At 40.5% G+C, this 18,304-nt stretch overlaps 2 protein-coding genes across 7 annotated transcripts in view; one reads left to right on the top strand and one right to left on the bottom strand.

The window, feature by feature from the left end:
- The window catches only part of phf10 (PHD finger protein 10), a 95,955-nt gene that overhangs the window by 6,512 nt on the left and 71,139 nt on the right, over nt 1-18,304 (bottom strand). For 4 of the 5 annotated variants that reach the window (XR_011355548.1, XR_011355549.1, XM_069930803.1 and 1 more), the window contains exons 7-9: nt 16,816-16,925; nt 14,877-15,033; nt 8,525-8,677 (exon numbers count right to left, since the gene is read on the bottom strand). Coding sequence is in view for 3 of the 5 variants with exons in the window: in XM_069930803.1 (XP_069786904.1) it covers nt 8,525-8,677; nt 14,877-15,033; nt 16,816-16,925 (420 nt within the window). In the remaining 2 variants the exon portion in view is untranslated. Of the gene's footprint in view, nt 1-134; nt 4,752-6,552; nt 6,678-8,524; nt 8,678-14,876; nt 15,034-16,815; nt 16,926-18,304 lie in introns of those variants that run through there. The other variant, XM_069930805.1, reaches the window with a different exon arrangement.
- Nucleotides 1-18,304, top strand: part of LOC138760342 (endoplasmic reticulum membrane-associated RNA degradation protein-like) — a 157,987-nt gene that overhangs the window by 1,569 nt on the left and 138,114 nt on the right. The window contains exons 1-2 of one of the 2 annotated variants that reach the window (XM_069930795.1): nt 1,011-1,480; nt 1,915-2,024. The gene's annotated coding sequence lies outside the window, so the exon portion shown is untranslated. Of the gene's footprint in view, nt 1-1,010; nt 1,481-1,914; nt 2,025-18,304 lie in introns of those variants that run through there. The other variant, XM_069930796.1, reaches the window with a different exon arrangement.

Here is an 18,304-nt window from a genome sequence, read left to right on the forward strand (position 1 = left end):
GTAATAGCATTGTCCTGACTGCTATGGTGCAACAATGTACAAGTTTCCCGAAAGATTGGTTTCTGGACTGTTGATAGTCTAGGTTAGGCTTATTTACTATTTACTCGCTAAAAGATGACAGAGGCACTCTTAAAATCGGCTTAATGTTTTATTTAAAAAAAAAAGTAGTTCAGATGTTAAAAGTTTACATCAAAATTTTGGTAACAGAGGATGCAGAACTGAAACACAGGGCCTCAAATATCACACTATAAAATTAATTCTACAGTATTCAAACAATGAAACATCTTAACTTCTACAATCTTCGTTCAGAAAACTATAAAATCTAATGTCTGAGCATTAAAACATTGTACTGATACCTCGAGCAGTAGCCCTCAGTGATATCAGAAAGAACAATTCAGATTGGTTGTAACCCTCTTTTACAGTTTCTCTTCAAGTTCTGCAATTTTAGGAGAAACTGTACATCACCCACTCAATAAATTACGATCATCCTACAACCATCAAGACAGACACAAATAGCTACATGTTTTAAAAAGTGCTTGTATGCATAGGATGCAAGATATCAGAGTATTCTGTATCTGTGTCTGTTGAAAAAGTGCAGTTGAAAGATGGTTGTGAGAGATGTTACTTTGTGCCAATATTTTATTTTACAAAGTTATTGTCATGTTTTGTCATTTAATAATACTGCCAAGAACTAAAAACTAATGCTGTACAGTTAATGCACATTATAACAGACTGATGTTTGATATGGACAAGTCACTGAAATTCTCAAACACCTCTGTCAAAGTTCATCAAGATCAAGCAAAGAGGTTTTTGCATTTTCATTCAACCCAGGACTTGTAATTGAAGAATATTTCTGCCTTTGCCTGGCCAACATCCAATTCAAGGTCAATTATATGCCTACCATTTTTCAAATGTACTCGTTTACAAGATGCAGGCATCGCTATCTGGGTCAGCATTTATTATCTATTCCTAACTTCCTGCGAACCAAACGCTTGCCAAGGCCAAGTCAGAGGGCAGTAGGCAGTCGACAACATTACTGTGAATCAGCTGACGCACAAAGGCTGGACTGTGTAAAGATGGCAGAGTTTCTTCGGTGAAGAATGTTGGAAAGTGTGAAGAAAATGCAGAGTGAGACTGAGAGTGGAAACAGAATGTCATCTGGAAAACAGCAATGGAGGATTGGGGGCTAAAGGGTAATGCAGTGATCCCAAGCTGACTGCGAGATGCGAGATGAAAACCACGGAATTTAAATCCAACATGAAATAATAAATCTGGAATAAAGCAAATGACCAAACGACAGTCTGAGAAGGAGAAGCAGAAGAGACCAACCATGGGACTGTGACCACAGAGGCAGATCAGTGAGGGGGCTCTGCAGCTGAAGGACCAGTGCAAGTGGTGGGCTGCTGGCGACTCAAGACAAGGAACCCAAAGAAGCTGCGGACTGCTGGAGACTGGCTCAGACTAGCCGGAGGAGTACCAGGTATCGAAACGGGGATGTGAGGGGGTGCCAAGGGGTCCCTGACCGTGTTGGAGGTTCAGATCTGGAGCTCGGGTTCTCAATGGTTTGGACTGGACTCTGTGTGGCTGCATGGACACTGATGACTTTGGTGGGGGGGGGGGGGGGGCTCTCTTTTGCTTCTCTTTCTCTGACTCGAAATTTGACTGTACGAAATGTAAGAGGTGCTTAAGCACTTTCTGCTGGTGGTGAATCTGTCTGCCTTGCAGAAGGCAAAAAGGAATTTAATGTAATAGGACAGTTTTAAATTGAATCTTGAATCTTCCCGCCTGCTTTATAATGATCTGGCAGTTAAAGGGTTAATGCTGGGATTTCAACTTGCATCTCAAAATCAATATTCTGGCTTTGGCCTTTAACCCTGAATCCTCCATTGATGTCTCCCCAACACTCTCTTTCAGACCTTTGTACATCCTCAGCTGTTATTGTGCCACAGTGTAAAAGACGCATCCAAGAAGGCCTGTAAGTAATGTGCGTCAAGAGGCTGGCAATCCCTATTGTTCTTGAACAGGTGAGTTGTTGTGGAAAATTCTGCACTTTCTGTTCATTAATGTAACAGCTCATATTGAGCACTTGTTCAGTCCGTTGAAGGGAAATACCACATTTGTGTAAAGTGAACTCTCTGACAGATTAATGATACGCCATTATTTTTAAAATGATTAGTGGAAAACAATCCTGCAGCACGTGAGACCATTTGTTACATCTCAGACAACAGAAGGCACACAGTGCACACCTTCACAACAGCCTTCACCCTAGCATGGAGCTTGAAGCTAAGCTATGACCTTCTGAAAGCAGCAAGAAAACAACTAGCACGTCGGACGGTTCTGCTATGGAAGAAAGAAGTTTCATTTCATTCTATAAAAACTGCAGATCCTTAAATTTTATTTCAACCAGTGGCATTCACAACCACAGTAAATGACCTCCACACACCAGTTAAAATATCCAAAATTTCTAACCATTTATCTGTATTAGTGAAGGGATCTACAGTTGGGAGTTCCCTGTCTCAAGCACAGCAGTATGATAACATTATTCATAACTCACTTGGAAGAACATATGAATGGAAAGTTCCTCAACCATTTCCTGTGCTAAACTGTATTGATTCTGGAGAAAATTAATTGTTGCAATTGAATCTGAATCCGCCAAGTCAGAATTTTAATCACTCCATCAATGACAGCTGCCAAAGCCCCAAGCTCTAGAATTTATTCCCTGAACCTTTTTACCCCTTTTACTGAGATGTTCGGACCAAATCATTGATCGGTTGCCCTAATATGTATTTGCTGAAAAGTCCCTTGGGATATTTTTGTTACATTGAGTGCCACTTAAAATGAGCTTGTTATTGTTTATTGGGTTTCCTGGACATCCAAATTAAAACATTGTTTACAATGTCATCAAAACGTACCATTAACACAGTGCTCCTTCATCATTCCTCAACCAAAAGGAAAAGGAACATCAAAAGTTTAGTCAATTAACTTAATGCTTCTATTTCCAATTCAGCAGGAAAATTTTCCCTTGGCCAACAGCATGAAATGTAGTGACGCGTATTGGCCAAAGCTGTACTCATTTCCACACACCCATCTCTGCTTAAGTCAAACGTTTGGTACAAGGAACCAAAGATGCATTTTTTCCTTCCTTTTCCCATCAAGGTTTCCCAAATAATATCCAACGCTCAAATTCACCGTTGTAGCATCCTATTCTGCACAGGTCATTAAGCCTTAAATATAGATAGCATTTATAGAATATCTAGAAAACCAGGTTTAGTCTAATGCTAAACACCTGTACCCTATACAGGTTGTACCTCTCTTATCTGTCGCTCTGTAGTCCGGCAACTACCATTTGAATCAGTTGCTGTCAGTACAAACTCCTTACAAGACAGCGCGAGGCTTGAACCCTAGTTCTGAACATTAGCGCTGTGAAGGTAGTTGCACTAACTTAGTCACAAATATATACTGCTAGTATGGTTTGTCATCTCCTTGAGAAATACTCACGTTATTTCTGCATTCTTCAATCAAATTATAAATTGGTGTGTACAATGCTTGAACCCTGGTCCAGAAAGCTGATGCAGTAAAGATGCTGCGCTAACTTAACCGTGTCACCCCCACAGTACTATTTCCTATTTTAAGCTTTGTTCTACCTTTGATATGTTTACATAGGGGGTTCCCTTCGGGGGTCAATTTCAGTTTTCCAGCATTTTCTGTGGTCTGGCAATAGCCAGGACTCAACCTGTTCCAGATTTCTTGGCATGAGCTTTTCCTGTGGAGTAACGGTGATGAATGAAAATGAACACAGGGGTGTGAAATTGCCATAATGTCTTCAAATTACCAACACAAGGCTCCATTTCCAACCTGCTGTCTTGTCATAGTTTTGAGGCAGGCTATTCCATTCAATTTAATAATTGAAAGTTAGCATTTTTCATTGTACATAAGTGGTGAAATGGTTCAAAAGAGAAAGCAATAAAACCATCACCTTGAGCTCAAAAGCAAGAGACTATTCAATGAGAAACAAGCTAAATATCAGAACAATAAAACAAGCTTTTTAGCATGTTGGAATTACTAAGAATGAAGTTCTCCTTTTGGACAATATGCTTAGTTAGCAGGAGTGCATTTTTCTCCAGGCATTTCACAATGAACAACAACTTGAAACAGTTTGACACAGTTAGGCACTAAAAGGCTCCACAATACTTCACACTGAGCTCAATAGATAATATTCATAGATTATGGTAGCTGTTTAGTGTAAAGAAAACACTGATTAAAGAATGTAATGATATTTATATTAAAAAATTAAATACTAACTTATACTGCTCTTGAAAATGAAACCGCTTAGTTCTCGTGCTGAATGGTGATAATTGCTCGGTTTAGATTTTTTTTAACTTTAGAAATTGAGCAGAATAACAGGCCCTTCCGGCTCATGACCTCATGCCACCCAATTACACCTCATTGACCTCCAATCCCGATACGTTTCAAAGGGTGGGAGGAAACTGGAACACTCCAAGGCAACACATGCAGTCACAGGGAGAGCGTACAAAATTTATTTATTTTTAAACAAACAGCGTCCGATCTTTCAGATTTTCCCTCCTCTTCTCATTCCTCAAAAGAGGGATATCTCATTCTGTATTAATCAACGCTTGAGAGAGGTTGCTAGCAAATGGGTGACTTTTGAAAGAGAGAGAGTGGACAAGTTCCAGTTTTCCTTTAAGGTTGACAGGACTGGGGAACTCTGGTTGATCAGGAACATCGAGGCTCTGGTCAGGAGAAAGGAGGAACATGTCAGGTACAGACAACTGGGATCAAGTGGGTCCATTGAGGAATACAAGGGATTTAGAAGTACAGTTAAGAGGGCAAAGAGGGATCATGAGATATCAATGAAAGTCAAGGAGAAAACTAAGATTCCACAAGTATATTTCAAGCAAGAGGGCAACCAGGGAGAGAGTAGGATCCAGTTAGGAACAGTGTTATGTGTGGAGGTCTGGGTGATGGGTGAGGTCTTATTTCTCATCAATACAAGCATCTTTGTTGGCCAAGAGTGAAATATCAGAAGGCTGGAGGATGGTTAATGTTGCCCTTTTATTTACAAAAGGCTACTAGGACAAGCTAGGGAACTATATACTGTGGGCCTGACATCAGTGATGGGAAATCTACTGGAAGGAATTCTGAGGTAACAGGATTAATTTGCATTTGTAAATGCAAGAAACAATTAGAGATGATCAGTGTGGCCTCATTTATCGAAGATCCTGTCTCTCAAAGTTTGCTGTTTCATTTTAGGCCACAGCCAAGAGGATGGACAAGGGCAGAGCAATAGATGCTGGGTACATGGTCTTGAGCAGTGCCTTTGACAAGCTCCTGCACGCTAGGCTGGTCCAGAAGGTTTAAATCAATCGGATACAGAATTGGCTTGGTGGTTGTGGAGGGTTGCTTTTCAGATTGGAAAACTCTAACCAGTGTGTATATTTCAACGATTTGCAAGAGTATATAGGTGGCATGCTTTAGTAGGTTTATAAAATTAGTGGTGTAGCAGAAAGTGAAGTCTTCCCAAGATCGAGATCAAGTGGGAATGTGAGTAAGAGGGACAGAATTCAACTTAGGCCAAGTGCCAAGAGATGGATTACACCCCGACATACACAACACAAGAGATGGATTACACCCCGACATACACAACACATGGATTACACCCCGACATACACAACACAAGAGATGGATTACACCCCGACATACACAACACAAGAGATGGATTACACCCCGACATACACAACACAAGAGATGGATTACACCCCGACATACACAACACAAGAGATGGATTACACCCCGACATACACAACACAAGAGATGGATTACACCCCGACGTACACAACACAAGAGATGGATTACACCCCGACGTACACAACACAAGAGATGGATTACACCCCGACGTACACAACACAAGAGATGGATTACACCCCGACATACACAACACAAGAGATGGATTACACCCCGACATACACAACGCAAGAGATGGATTACACCCCGACATACACAACACAAGACCCCGGAGAGAACCTTGGGATACAAGTACAAACTTTCCTGACAGCAGTGACACAGGTGGGGAAGGCGTAGGGTATGCTTGCTTTTATGGGCCGAGGCTTTGATTATCGAAGTTGGGATGTCACGTTACAGTTGTACAAATCATCGGTCAGGCGGCACTTGGAGTGTTGTGTGCAGTTCTGATCACCCTGCTATTGGAAGTGTGTGATGATGCAGAAAAGATTCTCAGGAACATTGCCGAGACTGGAGAAAAATAAGGAGAGATAAGATAGGCTGGGACTGTTTACCTGGGAACAAAGGAGACAGTGGGGTGACATTATAGAGGTTTATAGAATTATTAGGGTCATGGTTATGGTAGATAGTCACAGTTTTATTCCCCGAGAGTAGGGAAGTTTCTAAGTAAAGGGAATAATTTAAGGTGAGCAGTGTAAGATTTAAAGGAAATTAAGGGGAAAGTTTTTCCGCACACAAAGGGTGGCAGAGTGAGCGTAGCAGTTAACACAATGCAGTGGCAGCGACTGGAACCTGGGTTCAAATCCTGTGCTGTCTACGTTCTCCCAAAGTCTGCGCGTTTCTTCCCACTGTTCAATTGTATGTAATAGGGCAGCAAGGGCTCTTGGGCAGAAAGGGCTTGTTACCGAGCTGAAGATCTAAATTTTAAACAAAGAAAGCGGTGATACAAGCAGGTACAATTACATTTAAAAAAAAAACATTTTTGACAGGTACGTGAATAGGAAAGTTTTAGAGGGATGAGTCAAACTTGGGCAAATAAGATTTACGTAGACACACATCTTGTTGGGCATAGATGAGTTGGGCTGAAGAGTCTGCTTCCACCTTGCATAACCCTTATGAGCCAATGTGCCCATTAATGATCATCAACTGGAACAAAAAGGGCTCCACTGGCTCGATTACCCTCTCTAGGATCAATTGGTACACCCCAGCCAAGGGCCTCTGTGGCCAATGTGCACTCTCCTACTGTGGCCCTTGTTGACAGCAGTCAGCTCAACACACGCTTTCAATCAACTCTGCACCTTGTTTACTGTGTAAGAGAGGATAGGCTGGGGAGCAAGACACTGGCATGGCCAACCTATTCAAACATTTAAAATAACAGCCAGAATATTACCAGATTCAAAACCTTCTCAAAATTAAAATCGCATTGTTTGTTGTACACGTGTATACTTCTTCGATAATCTACATACATTAATAGACAGTGATGTTAAAAGTAGTTAACCTTCCATTGCAAATCACTGATGTTAATCTTGTAATCTTGACAACTTCAAAAAAAAAAAAATTCCTTGGAAAATATTTCCACAGAGTAACCTTATTTTGGGCAGTAAAATCTGAACACTGCTATGAGATTATATATACGGTGACTCCAAGACTCATTCATTATCTTCCATGTTAAGTCCACACTCAATTAACGGAAATGATGCATATAAATGCATTAAAGCAGCTTCAATCACTGACACACAAGTGCTTGGGAATTTGCCTTATTTTAAAATGGCTTTCAATACCTATGCTCCTTCCTGTGACCCTTAAAGTTGCTGCAAAGCTCAATTTTCTACAAAGCTCTTAGGAAATTCACACCAACATTCTAAACTGAAACTGGTATGAGAGACAAAGTTACAAATTAGATACAATTTCAGTCCCTACAACAGACAGAAACAGACCTCAATGACTGTAGTGAACAATTAAAACTTAAGCCCAAGTTTGTTTCTCATTTAAAAAGAACCACATTCTCCTTCTAAGTCAGAATGGGCAGTTGTGTTTCAAACGTATGGATTTAGTGGAATATCTTGTAAAGAGGCTGAAGCATTATTATTTCACAACAACACAAGCTGCCAAATTGAATTATTGGCCACAGGACACTGTGCGATGGGCTTTGGTCATAGTCCAAGTGCCAGTCATTCTGAATCTGACAACTTGACAGTGCCAAGAGTCCTAGTTCTGTGATTTCACTCCAAAGCAAATTATTCTAAATGAACATTTAGGTACTTACACAAAGCACAACACTGGCCTGAAACAACCAAAGGAAAAGAGGGAAGCCAGCAAAACATAATGCTGCCAAAATAAAGTGACAAGGTAAAAACATGTTAATGTCAAAAATGTTGTCAAAAATACAACTTTGACCTTTTATATAAAGTACTCTCTTTAGCAATAGAATCACTAGAAAGTAATAGCAGTAAAATAAGTAATTAAATGTGTCATATAGTACACATGTATGAGGGGAGCAGTGGCTTCAGCAGAAAGAGTCGAGGAAGATTCGAGGTAAAGCACAAGCCTACTGCAGTTCCGATAGGAGAAAGAATCCAGGCAACTTCACCAGTAAGCCTCAGATGGAATACAATAGCTTAAGGTAAGGAAGCAGAGGGCAATAAATGGAAGAGGTACAATAGTGAACTCTGGCTAGTGCAGGCCAACCAATTCTACCCAAACAAAATTGAAAATCAGCTAGCGGTTCATCAGAAAGGAAGTCTCAGGGGCTTTTATCTTCTACCTTGTACCCAGTAACTGATTTGGGTGTTACACTGCGTTTTGCATCTTTCACAGCTCGCGCTCCTCTTTCTTTTGGTGTCTGCTTTCCCTGCGATGAGTCATCTTGATGTTCAGTCGGACTTTCACCGCCCGTCGTGCTCCCAGAAGATGTATCCTGAGGAAAAAGAGCAAGGTGCAAAACCAGTGGGTGCGAAATTACAAGAGGATTCAATAGATTTAAATTCAGGCTCAAGGCCGGATGGGGCCCTGTTACCGTGCTGTATCTTTAAATTTCAGAAATAAAATTTCACGAGCTAAAGACAACCAAAATACAAATCTTCAACATTTACAGCTGGTGATTCAACATTAAATCATACAAAAAAAAACCAAAAGGCAGATGAAAATAAACATAGTCACTGAAAATCTACTAACTTCAAATTTATTCTTTACTCCAGAATTCATGCCAAAAATCTTAAATTCAAGAAACAGCAGACTTCTCTCAATAATCCAAAATAACTTTAAAACAAGAGTCACACCAAAAGCATTTCTTCCCTTGATGGGCAAAGAGAAAAAATAAGGAATTCAAACATCTGCTGAGGATCATTAAACCAGTAGAGACGAGTACAAACCAGGCAACAGATGAGTATACAAATATCGCTGTGAAATACTGGAGAAACAAAGGTCGAGACACCTGTGACGGGCGCAGAGGACCCCAAAACCCAGCAGCAATAGAAATACACCAAGACAAACGGTTACTAAAACAAAAGTTGCTTTTAATTATCTTTAAACATGAAAACAGGATCAAACTCTAACTTAGTACTATTAACTTAACCCCCTTCAAATTCTAAGCGCACGTGTATGTACAAGTTCAGAAAAATTCTTTGATTCACAGTCCAATCTCACTTCTCACTCCTCCAAGTTCACTGGTTGCAGGCAATTCTTATAAACATTTATGCATCCTCACCAGGCTTTGGTGCTTGAAAGGTAAATGGTTACCACTCAGGAAGATTCTTGTTGGTTTTCAGAGAGAGATTTGTTGCTCGTTGGACACCCACAAACTGATTCCTTCTGATCAGCCTCTTCAGTGTCTTGCCAAACAAACATCCCATCAGGGTATTCCAAATGATAACCTCTTTCCTCTAGGTCACCACAGAGTTCCTTTTTGTTTCCCTTATTTCAAGTGAAACATTATACAGCTAGCCATCTCCTCTTGTATGGACCACAAGGGTTCTGACCAAGCTGAACTCAGAACTCACAACCTGTCTTCAAAATGGGGTTTCAAACAAGCTTGCGAGCTAGTCATGTTCCATACACACACACACGCCCACCCACCCACCCACCCACCCACCCACCCACCCACCCACACACCCACCCACCCACACACCCACCCACCCACACACCCACTTCCAGTAGGACTTTTTGTGAGCATGTAATACATCGCTCACTACGTCACCGCTGGGGGGCGAGATCCCCCCTCCTAAATTGCTGAGGAGGGCAAATTACAGGGAATTTGGACCACGGTGTGAAAGGCTCGGCAAGTCCTGCCTTTCCCGGAATTTCAGGAATTCCATCAGTAGGGTCACCCCTCACTAGCGGTGTGAAAAGGCCTCCTGATTGAGTTTGCTGTTGAGGAGACTGATGGTGCAGCTGTTCTTGAAACATGGTGCATGTCTTGTTTCACCGATACCTCTCTCCTGGGTAGTATGGATGCTTAATGATTGGTGCTGCTCTTCGACAGCAGGGTTCTTGGTGGTGGGAAGGGGTTTGCCTGTGATATCCTGGGCTGTGTACACTACCTTTTGGATGGCTTTATCCTCAGGGGTATTGATGTCCCCATACCAGACCATGATGCAGCCGGTCAGCACATACATTGGTGGAAATTTCCCAGGGTTTTCAATGTCGTACCAAACCTCCGCAAACTCTTGAGGAAGTAGAGGCCTTCACAATGCCATTAGTGTGTTGGGTCCAGGAAAGATCCTCTGAGATAGTGACTCCCAAGAACTTAAATTTGCTTACCCTCTCACCCAATGATCACTGGATTTCCCTTCCTGAAGTCAACAATTAGCTCCTTGTTTTTTTTTGTTTTTGTAACTTTCTATTTATCGCACTATGAACCATATCAACAAAAATATGTACAAATGTTTCTCATTAAATATACACAGTGACATTTTCCCCTTGGTATTTTTTTTGATGGCCTAAGAATGGGTTTAAATACTTGAAGACCAAAACGGATGAAGATTTAAAAAATTTGATTAAGAGGAACTGCCTCCTCTAAATGGGTAAATCTTCCAATAACATTGATCAGAAGAGTGAATTGTATTAAAATGAATATATTCCCGCATATACAATACCTTTTTCAGACTCTTCCAATACCATTACCACAGAAATTCTTTCAAAATCCTCTGGAAAGTTAAATTAGCCAGAACATCCATGAAAAAATTAACTTGGAAATATCATATTGGAGGGTTACAACTCCCAATTTTAAATATTACTAATGGGCGGCCCTGAAGAGATTTGTCACTTCTCTTTTTGACGGAAGAGGCAAGCCTTCGTGGGTGGAAAATGAACTGCACAAAGTCGGAGAGAGTAGCAGAAGATTATTTATATAAATGGGATGCTAAATTTATTTCTGGTGGAAAGGAAGCACCATTAATAAAGCACATTTTGAATATTTGGCACAAAATGAACATTTGGATCAAAAAGGAAAATAACTCCAAAAACACCCATGATTCAAAATAGATTAATTCCTTTCACAAAGGATAATAAAATTCTACGTATGTGGTCCCGTAAAGGGACCAAGATTGTTAGGTACAAGGGCAATTAATCTCATTTGAACAGTTAAAAATAAATAATATTCATAATAATACCATCTTCTGCTACTTTCAGTTAAGAGCTTTTTTCAGAGATGAATTAGGACCGACCAAGATTCCACCAGAGTGCAGTGAAATGGGGATTCTGATTAGAAAGGGGATCACAAAGAAATTTACATCAGTAATGTATTTTCTACTTCAATCGGGCACTCGCAAGCGGGAGTTATACAAATCAAATCAAAGGTGGGAATCAGACTTGAACATGAGTATTGATGATAAGAACTGGTCTGACCTATGTCAGACGAGCATGACGAGTATGATTAATGCAAGATGTAGACTGGTGGGATATAAATTTTTGCATCAGTTATATCTTACACTGCAGAAGTTACATAAATTAAATCCTAATATATCAGATATATGTTTTAGATGGGGTGAAGAAACAGGAACCATTTTACATTCCACTTGGTCATGTTCTAAAGTGTAACCCTTTTGGGAAAATTTAAGAATTTTATTAAACTCGATTATTGGGAACCAATTTCCACAAAGTCCAGAATTGTTTCTCCTTGGAAATATTGTGGAATTAAGACCTAAAATGAGGCTGTTTAAGTACCAATTAGAATTTCTTCAAGTTGCATTGGTGGTGGCCAGGGAATGTATTGTAGTCACCTAGAAGTCTGATTCCCTTCTGGACGTTGCCTGATGGAACGTAGAAATGCATAATTCTACATGTGTTCCCCTGGAGAAAATTACTTACAATTTTTTAAAAAAGTATAATAAGTTTTTGCATGTGTGGCGGCCATATTTGCTCCACACAGGGTTAGGTTTTTTCTGGAGTGGATTCCAGGTCCTGACAATTCCTATTTTTTTTCTTTATTTATTTTTCTTCACTCATTTTCTCTTCTATTTACCTTTTTCAATCATGAGATTTTATTTGGAGAGATGGGGTAATTTGGAATTATGGACAACCTGTATCAATGATTTTTTTTCCCCACTTTATGTATTTAATGATTAATTCTTGATACTTGTTTGACTACAAAATTAAAATAAAATATTTTTTAAAAATCAGCTCCTTGGTTTTGGGAACATTAAGGGCATAAACCACTTACACAAAACTCGAATTAACACTGAATAAGTCTTGGATCTTCTAATGTGATAAAGAGCTCCAACCCACTAGCTCCTTATGAAGGAGTCTGAGACCATCTTTCTTCTGGTTCGTCCCTTCTTTCAGTTTACAGGTACTCCCCGACTTACAATTGTAATGGGGACCGAAGGATCGGTTGTATCTCGAAATGGACACAAGTTGGAATTTTGCCCATGCATGTGGAGTACCGAAGTCTTCAAGCAAACATTTTAAATTAAATCCTTCTTTTCATCGTAAATTTAATGATAACAACTTAAAGCTTCCTGAATTTGTCAACCAACCTTGGTGAATCTTTCCATATTCTGGTCCATGCTTACCTTGTCATTCAGCTTCCAGGGGTCTGTAGGCTGGGCACGGCCATCTTGATTCCACATGCGCATAAGAATCAAGATGGTTACGACCAGCCTACAGACCCCGGGACACCGACTAACAAGGTACATATGCAATTTTGGCTCTTACGTGCCCTGTATCCATATAACCATATAACAATTTACAGTACAGAAACAGGCCATATTGACCCTTCTAGTCCGCACCGATTTATGTGAAACTCCACTAGTTCACCTACCCACTCCCATGCCCATAACCCTCCAATCCCCTCATATTTAGCCTCTGCCAAATGACCCTGCCGCAAGGTAGATCATTCCATTCAGCCATCACTCTCTGAGTGAAGAAGCTTCCTCTTATGTTACTCCTAAAGTTTTGCCCCCTAACCCTTAACTTATGACCCCTTGTACCAAACTCCCCTACCCTCAGGGGAAAGAGCCTATTCACATCCACTCTATCTATTCCTTTCATAATTTTAAATACCTTGTTATAGTTTGTCAAATCCAACATAATCCATGTAAACTATATATTTTTTCTTTATTTAAAAAAAATTCAGTAGAATGTGTAGATGGACACAAGTCAGGAGTACCTGTGAATGATTTTTGTTGCCTGTCCCCAGTCTCCTCATTGATGCCATCAGTATAATTCATCCCCTCCCCATATCATTAGTTGGATGCCATCCCATTGTTTACTTCCCTTCAGACATTGTTATCCACTGTTAAAATTCCACATTCCTCTCCCCACCCCCTTACGCCTCAACTGTTAAGGAGCAAGAGATGGGGAAGAAAAGTATGTAGAGCCAGGAACATCCATGTTCTGTGAAAAAACCTTTGCAATGCTTAACTATGGGTCACAGCAAGAATTGTCACAGGCCAGGGTAGAGTTAGGCATTCCTACTCAAGAACTGGGAGCTACAGTCTCAGGATAAGGAGTTGGTCATTGAGTTTTAGAGAATTTTTTTTTTCAGTCAACATTGATAACTCAGAAGCAGAGAATGAAAATATTTGGATAATATTGGAATCAGAGAATATGGCGAAGGAAACAATGATACAGGTTTTGTAAATGGTGCTGTCTCAATAAGACTGGAACTTTATAATAAAATTAGCCTTAAATCCTCTTGTAGGTGAAACAAGAACAAGGAAATCCTTATCTCACAACAGCATCTCTTGAAGGAGGCAAGACTTCAAGTAATAGATTAAAAAAAAACACCTGCACTGCATCGGAGTACTGGCTTACAACTAACTGAGAAAGTTTCCACTGGTAACCTAATTCCATTAAATGCAGCACTGTTACCAAGCCAGACACCATTAGTAGCTCAAAACTACATGAATATAATGATAAACTAAATCAATCCTAATGGCTTACTGTTTGTAGTCATACCATCATTCTGTACTTTTTGTCCAAATAAATGCTTAGCTGCTACTCTTCTTTCATGCAGCTCGGTAACAGCCATGCTGCCCAAATACTTCAATTAACCACCTACAACCGGCCCCCCCCCCCCATATGTTTTTAAGGATGGGAGGAAACCGGAGCACCCAGAGGAAGCTCTCACAGTCATGAGGAGAACGTACAAACTCAGCGCTGGATTTGAACCTGGATCACTAAGCTAACTGTGTTGCCCTCTCCTTAGTAGAAGTAGACTATATTGAATTAAAACGGAATTTATTTTTGATTTATTCACATAAAATGTACATTAGTGCAAATTAGACAGTGAAATTTTACAGTGCCCAAAGAAATAAGAGATTTAGATCTAAAAATAAAAGCAAAATGCTGGAAATTTGAATGAAAAGCGGGAAATGAGGAAAGTACTCAGCAAGTTAGCCTGCATCTTCAGAGAAGGAAAAAGACTTAAGGTTGTAGGTCAAAGAAAAAGCTAGAGGTAAACACGATGCAGTGAAAGAGAAAGTGAGAACAAAGAGGAATTATAGTTAACAAGAAACAGTAATAGTACAGAAACCAAAGATAGACCACAAATGGGAAGGATCACCACCTGAAATCTGCAAGTCCAAAAGGTCATTATGCACCAAATCGAAAGAACATATCCTGTTCCTTAGGTTGACAATTCTTAAAGCCAGGCATCTGTTTGGCTGATTTCTTACCGAAAGACCTTTATCTTCTTTTCGCTCATCCTCTCCACGGCCATCTTCCGCATCATCGGAATCTCCATCACTGTCAGGTGCTGGCAATTCTGGGTCCAAAGGTGGTTCATACAAGGCTGTATTTACAGGAAGGTAACGCAGTTCATTGGGAGAGTATCTAATAAAGCAAGTACAATAACATTGATGATTGATTAACATTCAAAATTGAGCGTAATTTTTATTTTCCATCACATGAAAACTGCTACAAGCCAGACATAAATATTAAGAGATTAATTAGAAGAGCACTTTTGAATAGAAATATAAAACGTAAGACTGCCACCAAATGAAAGCCCTGTGGTTTCTTTTTAAACCTCTTGATAAACCTCAACAGTTAATGCTGCTGCCCCGACCAGCTCCGGGACCTGGTTTGATTCTGACTTCCGATACTTGCTGCCTGTTAGGTTAATGGGGTGTAAATTGGGCTGCACCAACTTGTGGGCCGAAGTAGCTTGTTACTGTACTGTATCTAAATTAAAAATTAATTAAATTAAAAGCATTTGAACTTGTCGTTTATGTGAGAACATTTGACGTTCCAAAAATTGGTTAGTTATGAAAATTCTCGTGAAATACTTTTCAAATGCTAATTTGGCAAGTGTGGACTTTGCAAGATAATACAATCAAATATGCAATATCAAAAACAGGAAATATATGTTTAAAAACACTTTATATTTATATATATTTAAGAGGTAGAGAATCTATTGCAATGAAATCTAAGTAATAAACTGCCCTCCACCCGCCCCACCTGAACATCTGCAAATTTTCATAGATGCACTAGAACTTGGTAGAGGAATTGCCCTGCCCAAGACCACAAGGATCTGCAAGTGTGAACGTTACACAAATCAGCCGAAACACAGTCTGCTGGACGAACTCACCAGGTCAAGTGGCATCAATGGAAGAAAAAGAAGGGTAAATGCTTTGAGCCGAGCCCCTTCCAGCAGATTGTTGCTTCAGATTCCAGCATCTAGTCTCTGGTGTCACTGTACACAAATCAGCCTCCCCTCCACCAACTCTACCTTGTCAACGTATTAAAGGACATCTTCTCTTCTTCTTTGGCTTGGCTTCGCAGATGAAGATTTATGGAGGGGTAATGTCCACGTCAGCTGCAGGCTCGTTTGTGGCTGACAAGTCTGATGCGGGACAGGCAGACACGGTTGCAGCGGTGGCAGGGGAAAATTGGTTGGTTGGGGTTGGGTGTTGGGTTTTCCTTCCTTTGTCTTTTGTATGCCCCAAATCACACTCCCTTCCAACCCCACCTCCCCACTCCACCAATGCTTTGACAGAAAATACAAGAGTTTGAAAATAAGTACCACCAGATTCTAAGATAATTTCTTTCCTTTTGTTATCAGACTCTTCAATTGTCATTTCAATAGTACAAGGTATGGTGGTATGGCTAGCACCATGCTGTCACAGTCCCAACAATTGGGACTGGGGTTTAAATCCCATGCTGCCCGTAAGGAGTTTGTACTCTCTCCCCATGTCTGCATAGGTTTCCTCCAGATGCTCCGGTTTCCTCCCACCCTTCAAAACATTCCGGGGATTTTAAGTCAATTGGGTGTAAATTGAGTGGCACAGGCTCATGGGCTGAAAGGGCCTGTTACCATGCTGTGTATCTTAAACTTTTTTTTAATGTAAAATTTTATTTTAAAAAATATAGTAAATTTAAATTTATTTAAAATGATGCTTCGTACTTACTGTACTCTTCTTTAACACCATACCTTGCATTTTTCCCTTATAATGACAAGGCTGTATTACGTAGAGGATAAAACACGCAAAACTAAGTTTGTCATGGTGTCGGTGCACTTGACAATAAACAAATGTGCTGTGTAACTAGAAATAAAAACACATTTTAGTAGCCATTGGTCCTTTCACAAAAGGGAATTGTTTTTCTTCTTTTTTTTACCTTTTGTAATATTCCTGAAACTGGCCAGGTATGAGAGCAACAGGATAAGCCCCAACCTTCGTCCTCTCTGGTGGAAGAACTTTATACTTCCCTTGCGGCACCTGGATGACCTGAATTAGGAAACATCAAAACAACAAACAAAACAAAAATCGAATCCTCATAGAAATGCCCAATTCTTTTCTCCATGTCAATCAGATCAGGTAAGAAGGAATTTTTATGCAGAGAATAAAGATTCCAAACAGATAGAACACTGATCACGGGAGTACCTGCAGGTTTCAAAGGGTAATTCATTGCCTGTAATGCTAGGGACCTCAAAAGCTATAATCTCGTTCGAGAAGGTCCTGAAGGGAGGTGTAAATTCTATGATAAAGTTCTTCCCTTTCCTTTACTTTCAGATCTATCCATACAATTAGTTGTAACCAGGATCGAACTTGGGTTGTTGGATTTGTGTGCACTACCTGCCAGGGGACAGAGCAATGCTAAAATGATGTACTTGTGCTACATCAGGAAATTATAATTACTAGATACAACCAGTATGCAGATCATCAAACTTGTGGTTAATAAGTATGTAATAAGTTAAAACTCAATGCTGGAGAAACTCACCAGGTCAAGCAGTGTCCTTTACAGTATATGTATTCTTTCTTCTTTCTTTGGCTTGGCTTCGCGGACGAAGATTTATGGCGGTGGTCAATGTGGCAGGCACCAAGAGATTTCTTTAGGCAGTCCTTGTACCTTTTCTTTGGTGCACCTCTGTCACGGTGGCCAGTGGAGAGCTCGCCATATAACACGATCTTGGGAAGGCGATGGTCCTCCATTCTGGAGACGTGACCCATCCAGCGCAGCTGGATCTTCAGCAGCGTGGACTCGATGCTGTCGACCTCTGCCATCTCGAGTACTTCGACGTTAGGGATGAAAGTGCTCCAATGGATGTTGAGGATGGAGCAGAGACAACGCTGGTGGAAGCGTTCTAGGAGCCGTAGGTGGTGCCGGTAGAGGACCCATGATTCGGAGCCGAACAGGAGTGTGGGTATGACAACGGCTCTGTATACGCTTATCTTTGTGAGGTTTTTCAGTTGGTTGTTTTTCCAGACTCTTTTGTGTAGTCTTCCAAAGGCGCTATTTGCCTTGGCGAGTCTGTTGTCTATCTCATTGTCGATCCTTGCATCTGATGAAATGGTGCAGCCGAGATAGGTAAACTGGTTGACCGTTTTGAGTTTTGTGTGCCCGATGGAGATGTGGGGGGGCTGGTAGTCATGGTGGGGAGCTGGCTGATGGAGGACCTCAGTTTTCTTCAGGCTGACTTCCAGGCCAAACATTTTGGCAGTTTCAGGCTTGAGCCCTTAAAGCCCTAAATCCAACTGCTGAGCTTCTCCAGCATTGTGTTTTTACTTCAACCACGGTGTCTACATTTTTGTGTTACACATGTAATAAGCAAAACGTCTTGGTCACTAATTGTGCGTCACAATCGGACTTTGAGTTTGTAATCTCC

The sequence above is a fragment of the Narcine bancroftii genome, chromosome 4 (assembly GCF_036971445.1).
Source record: "Narcine bancroftii isolate sNarBan1 chromosome 4, sNarBan1.hap1, whole genome shotgun sequence".
NCBI lineage: Eukaryota > Metazoa > Chordata > Chondrichthyes > Torpediniformes > Narcinidae > Narcine > Narcine bancroftii.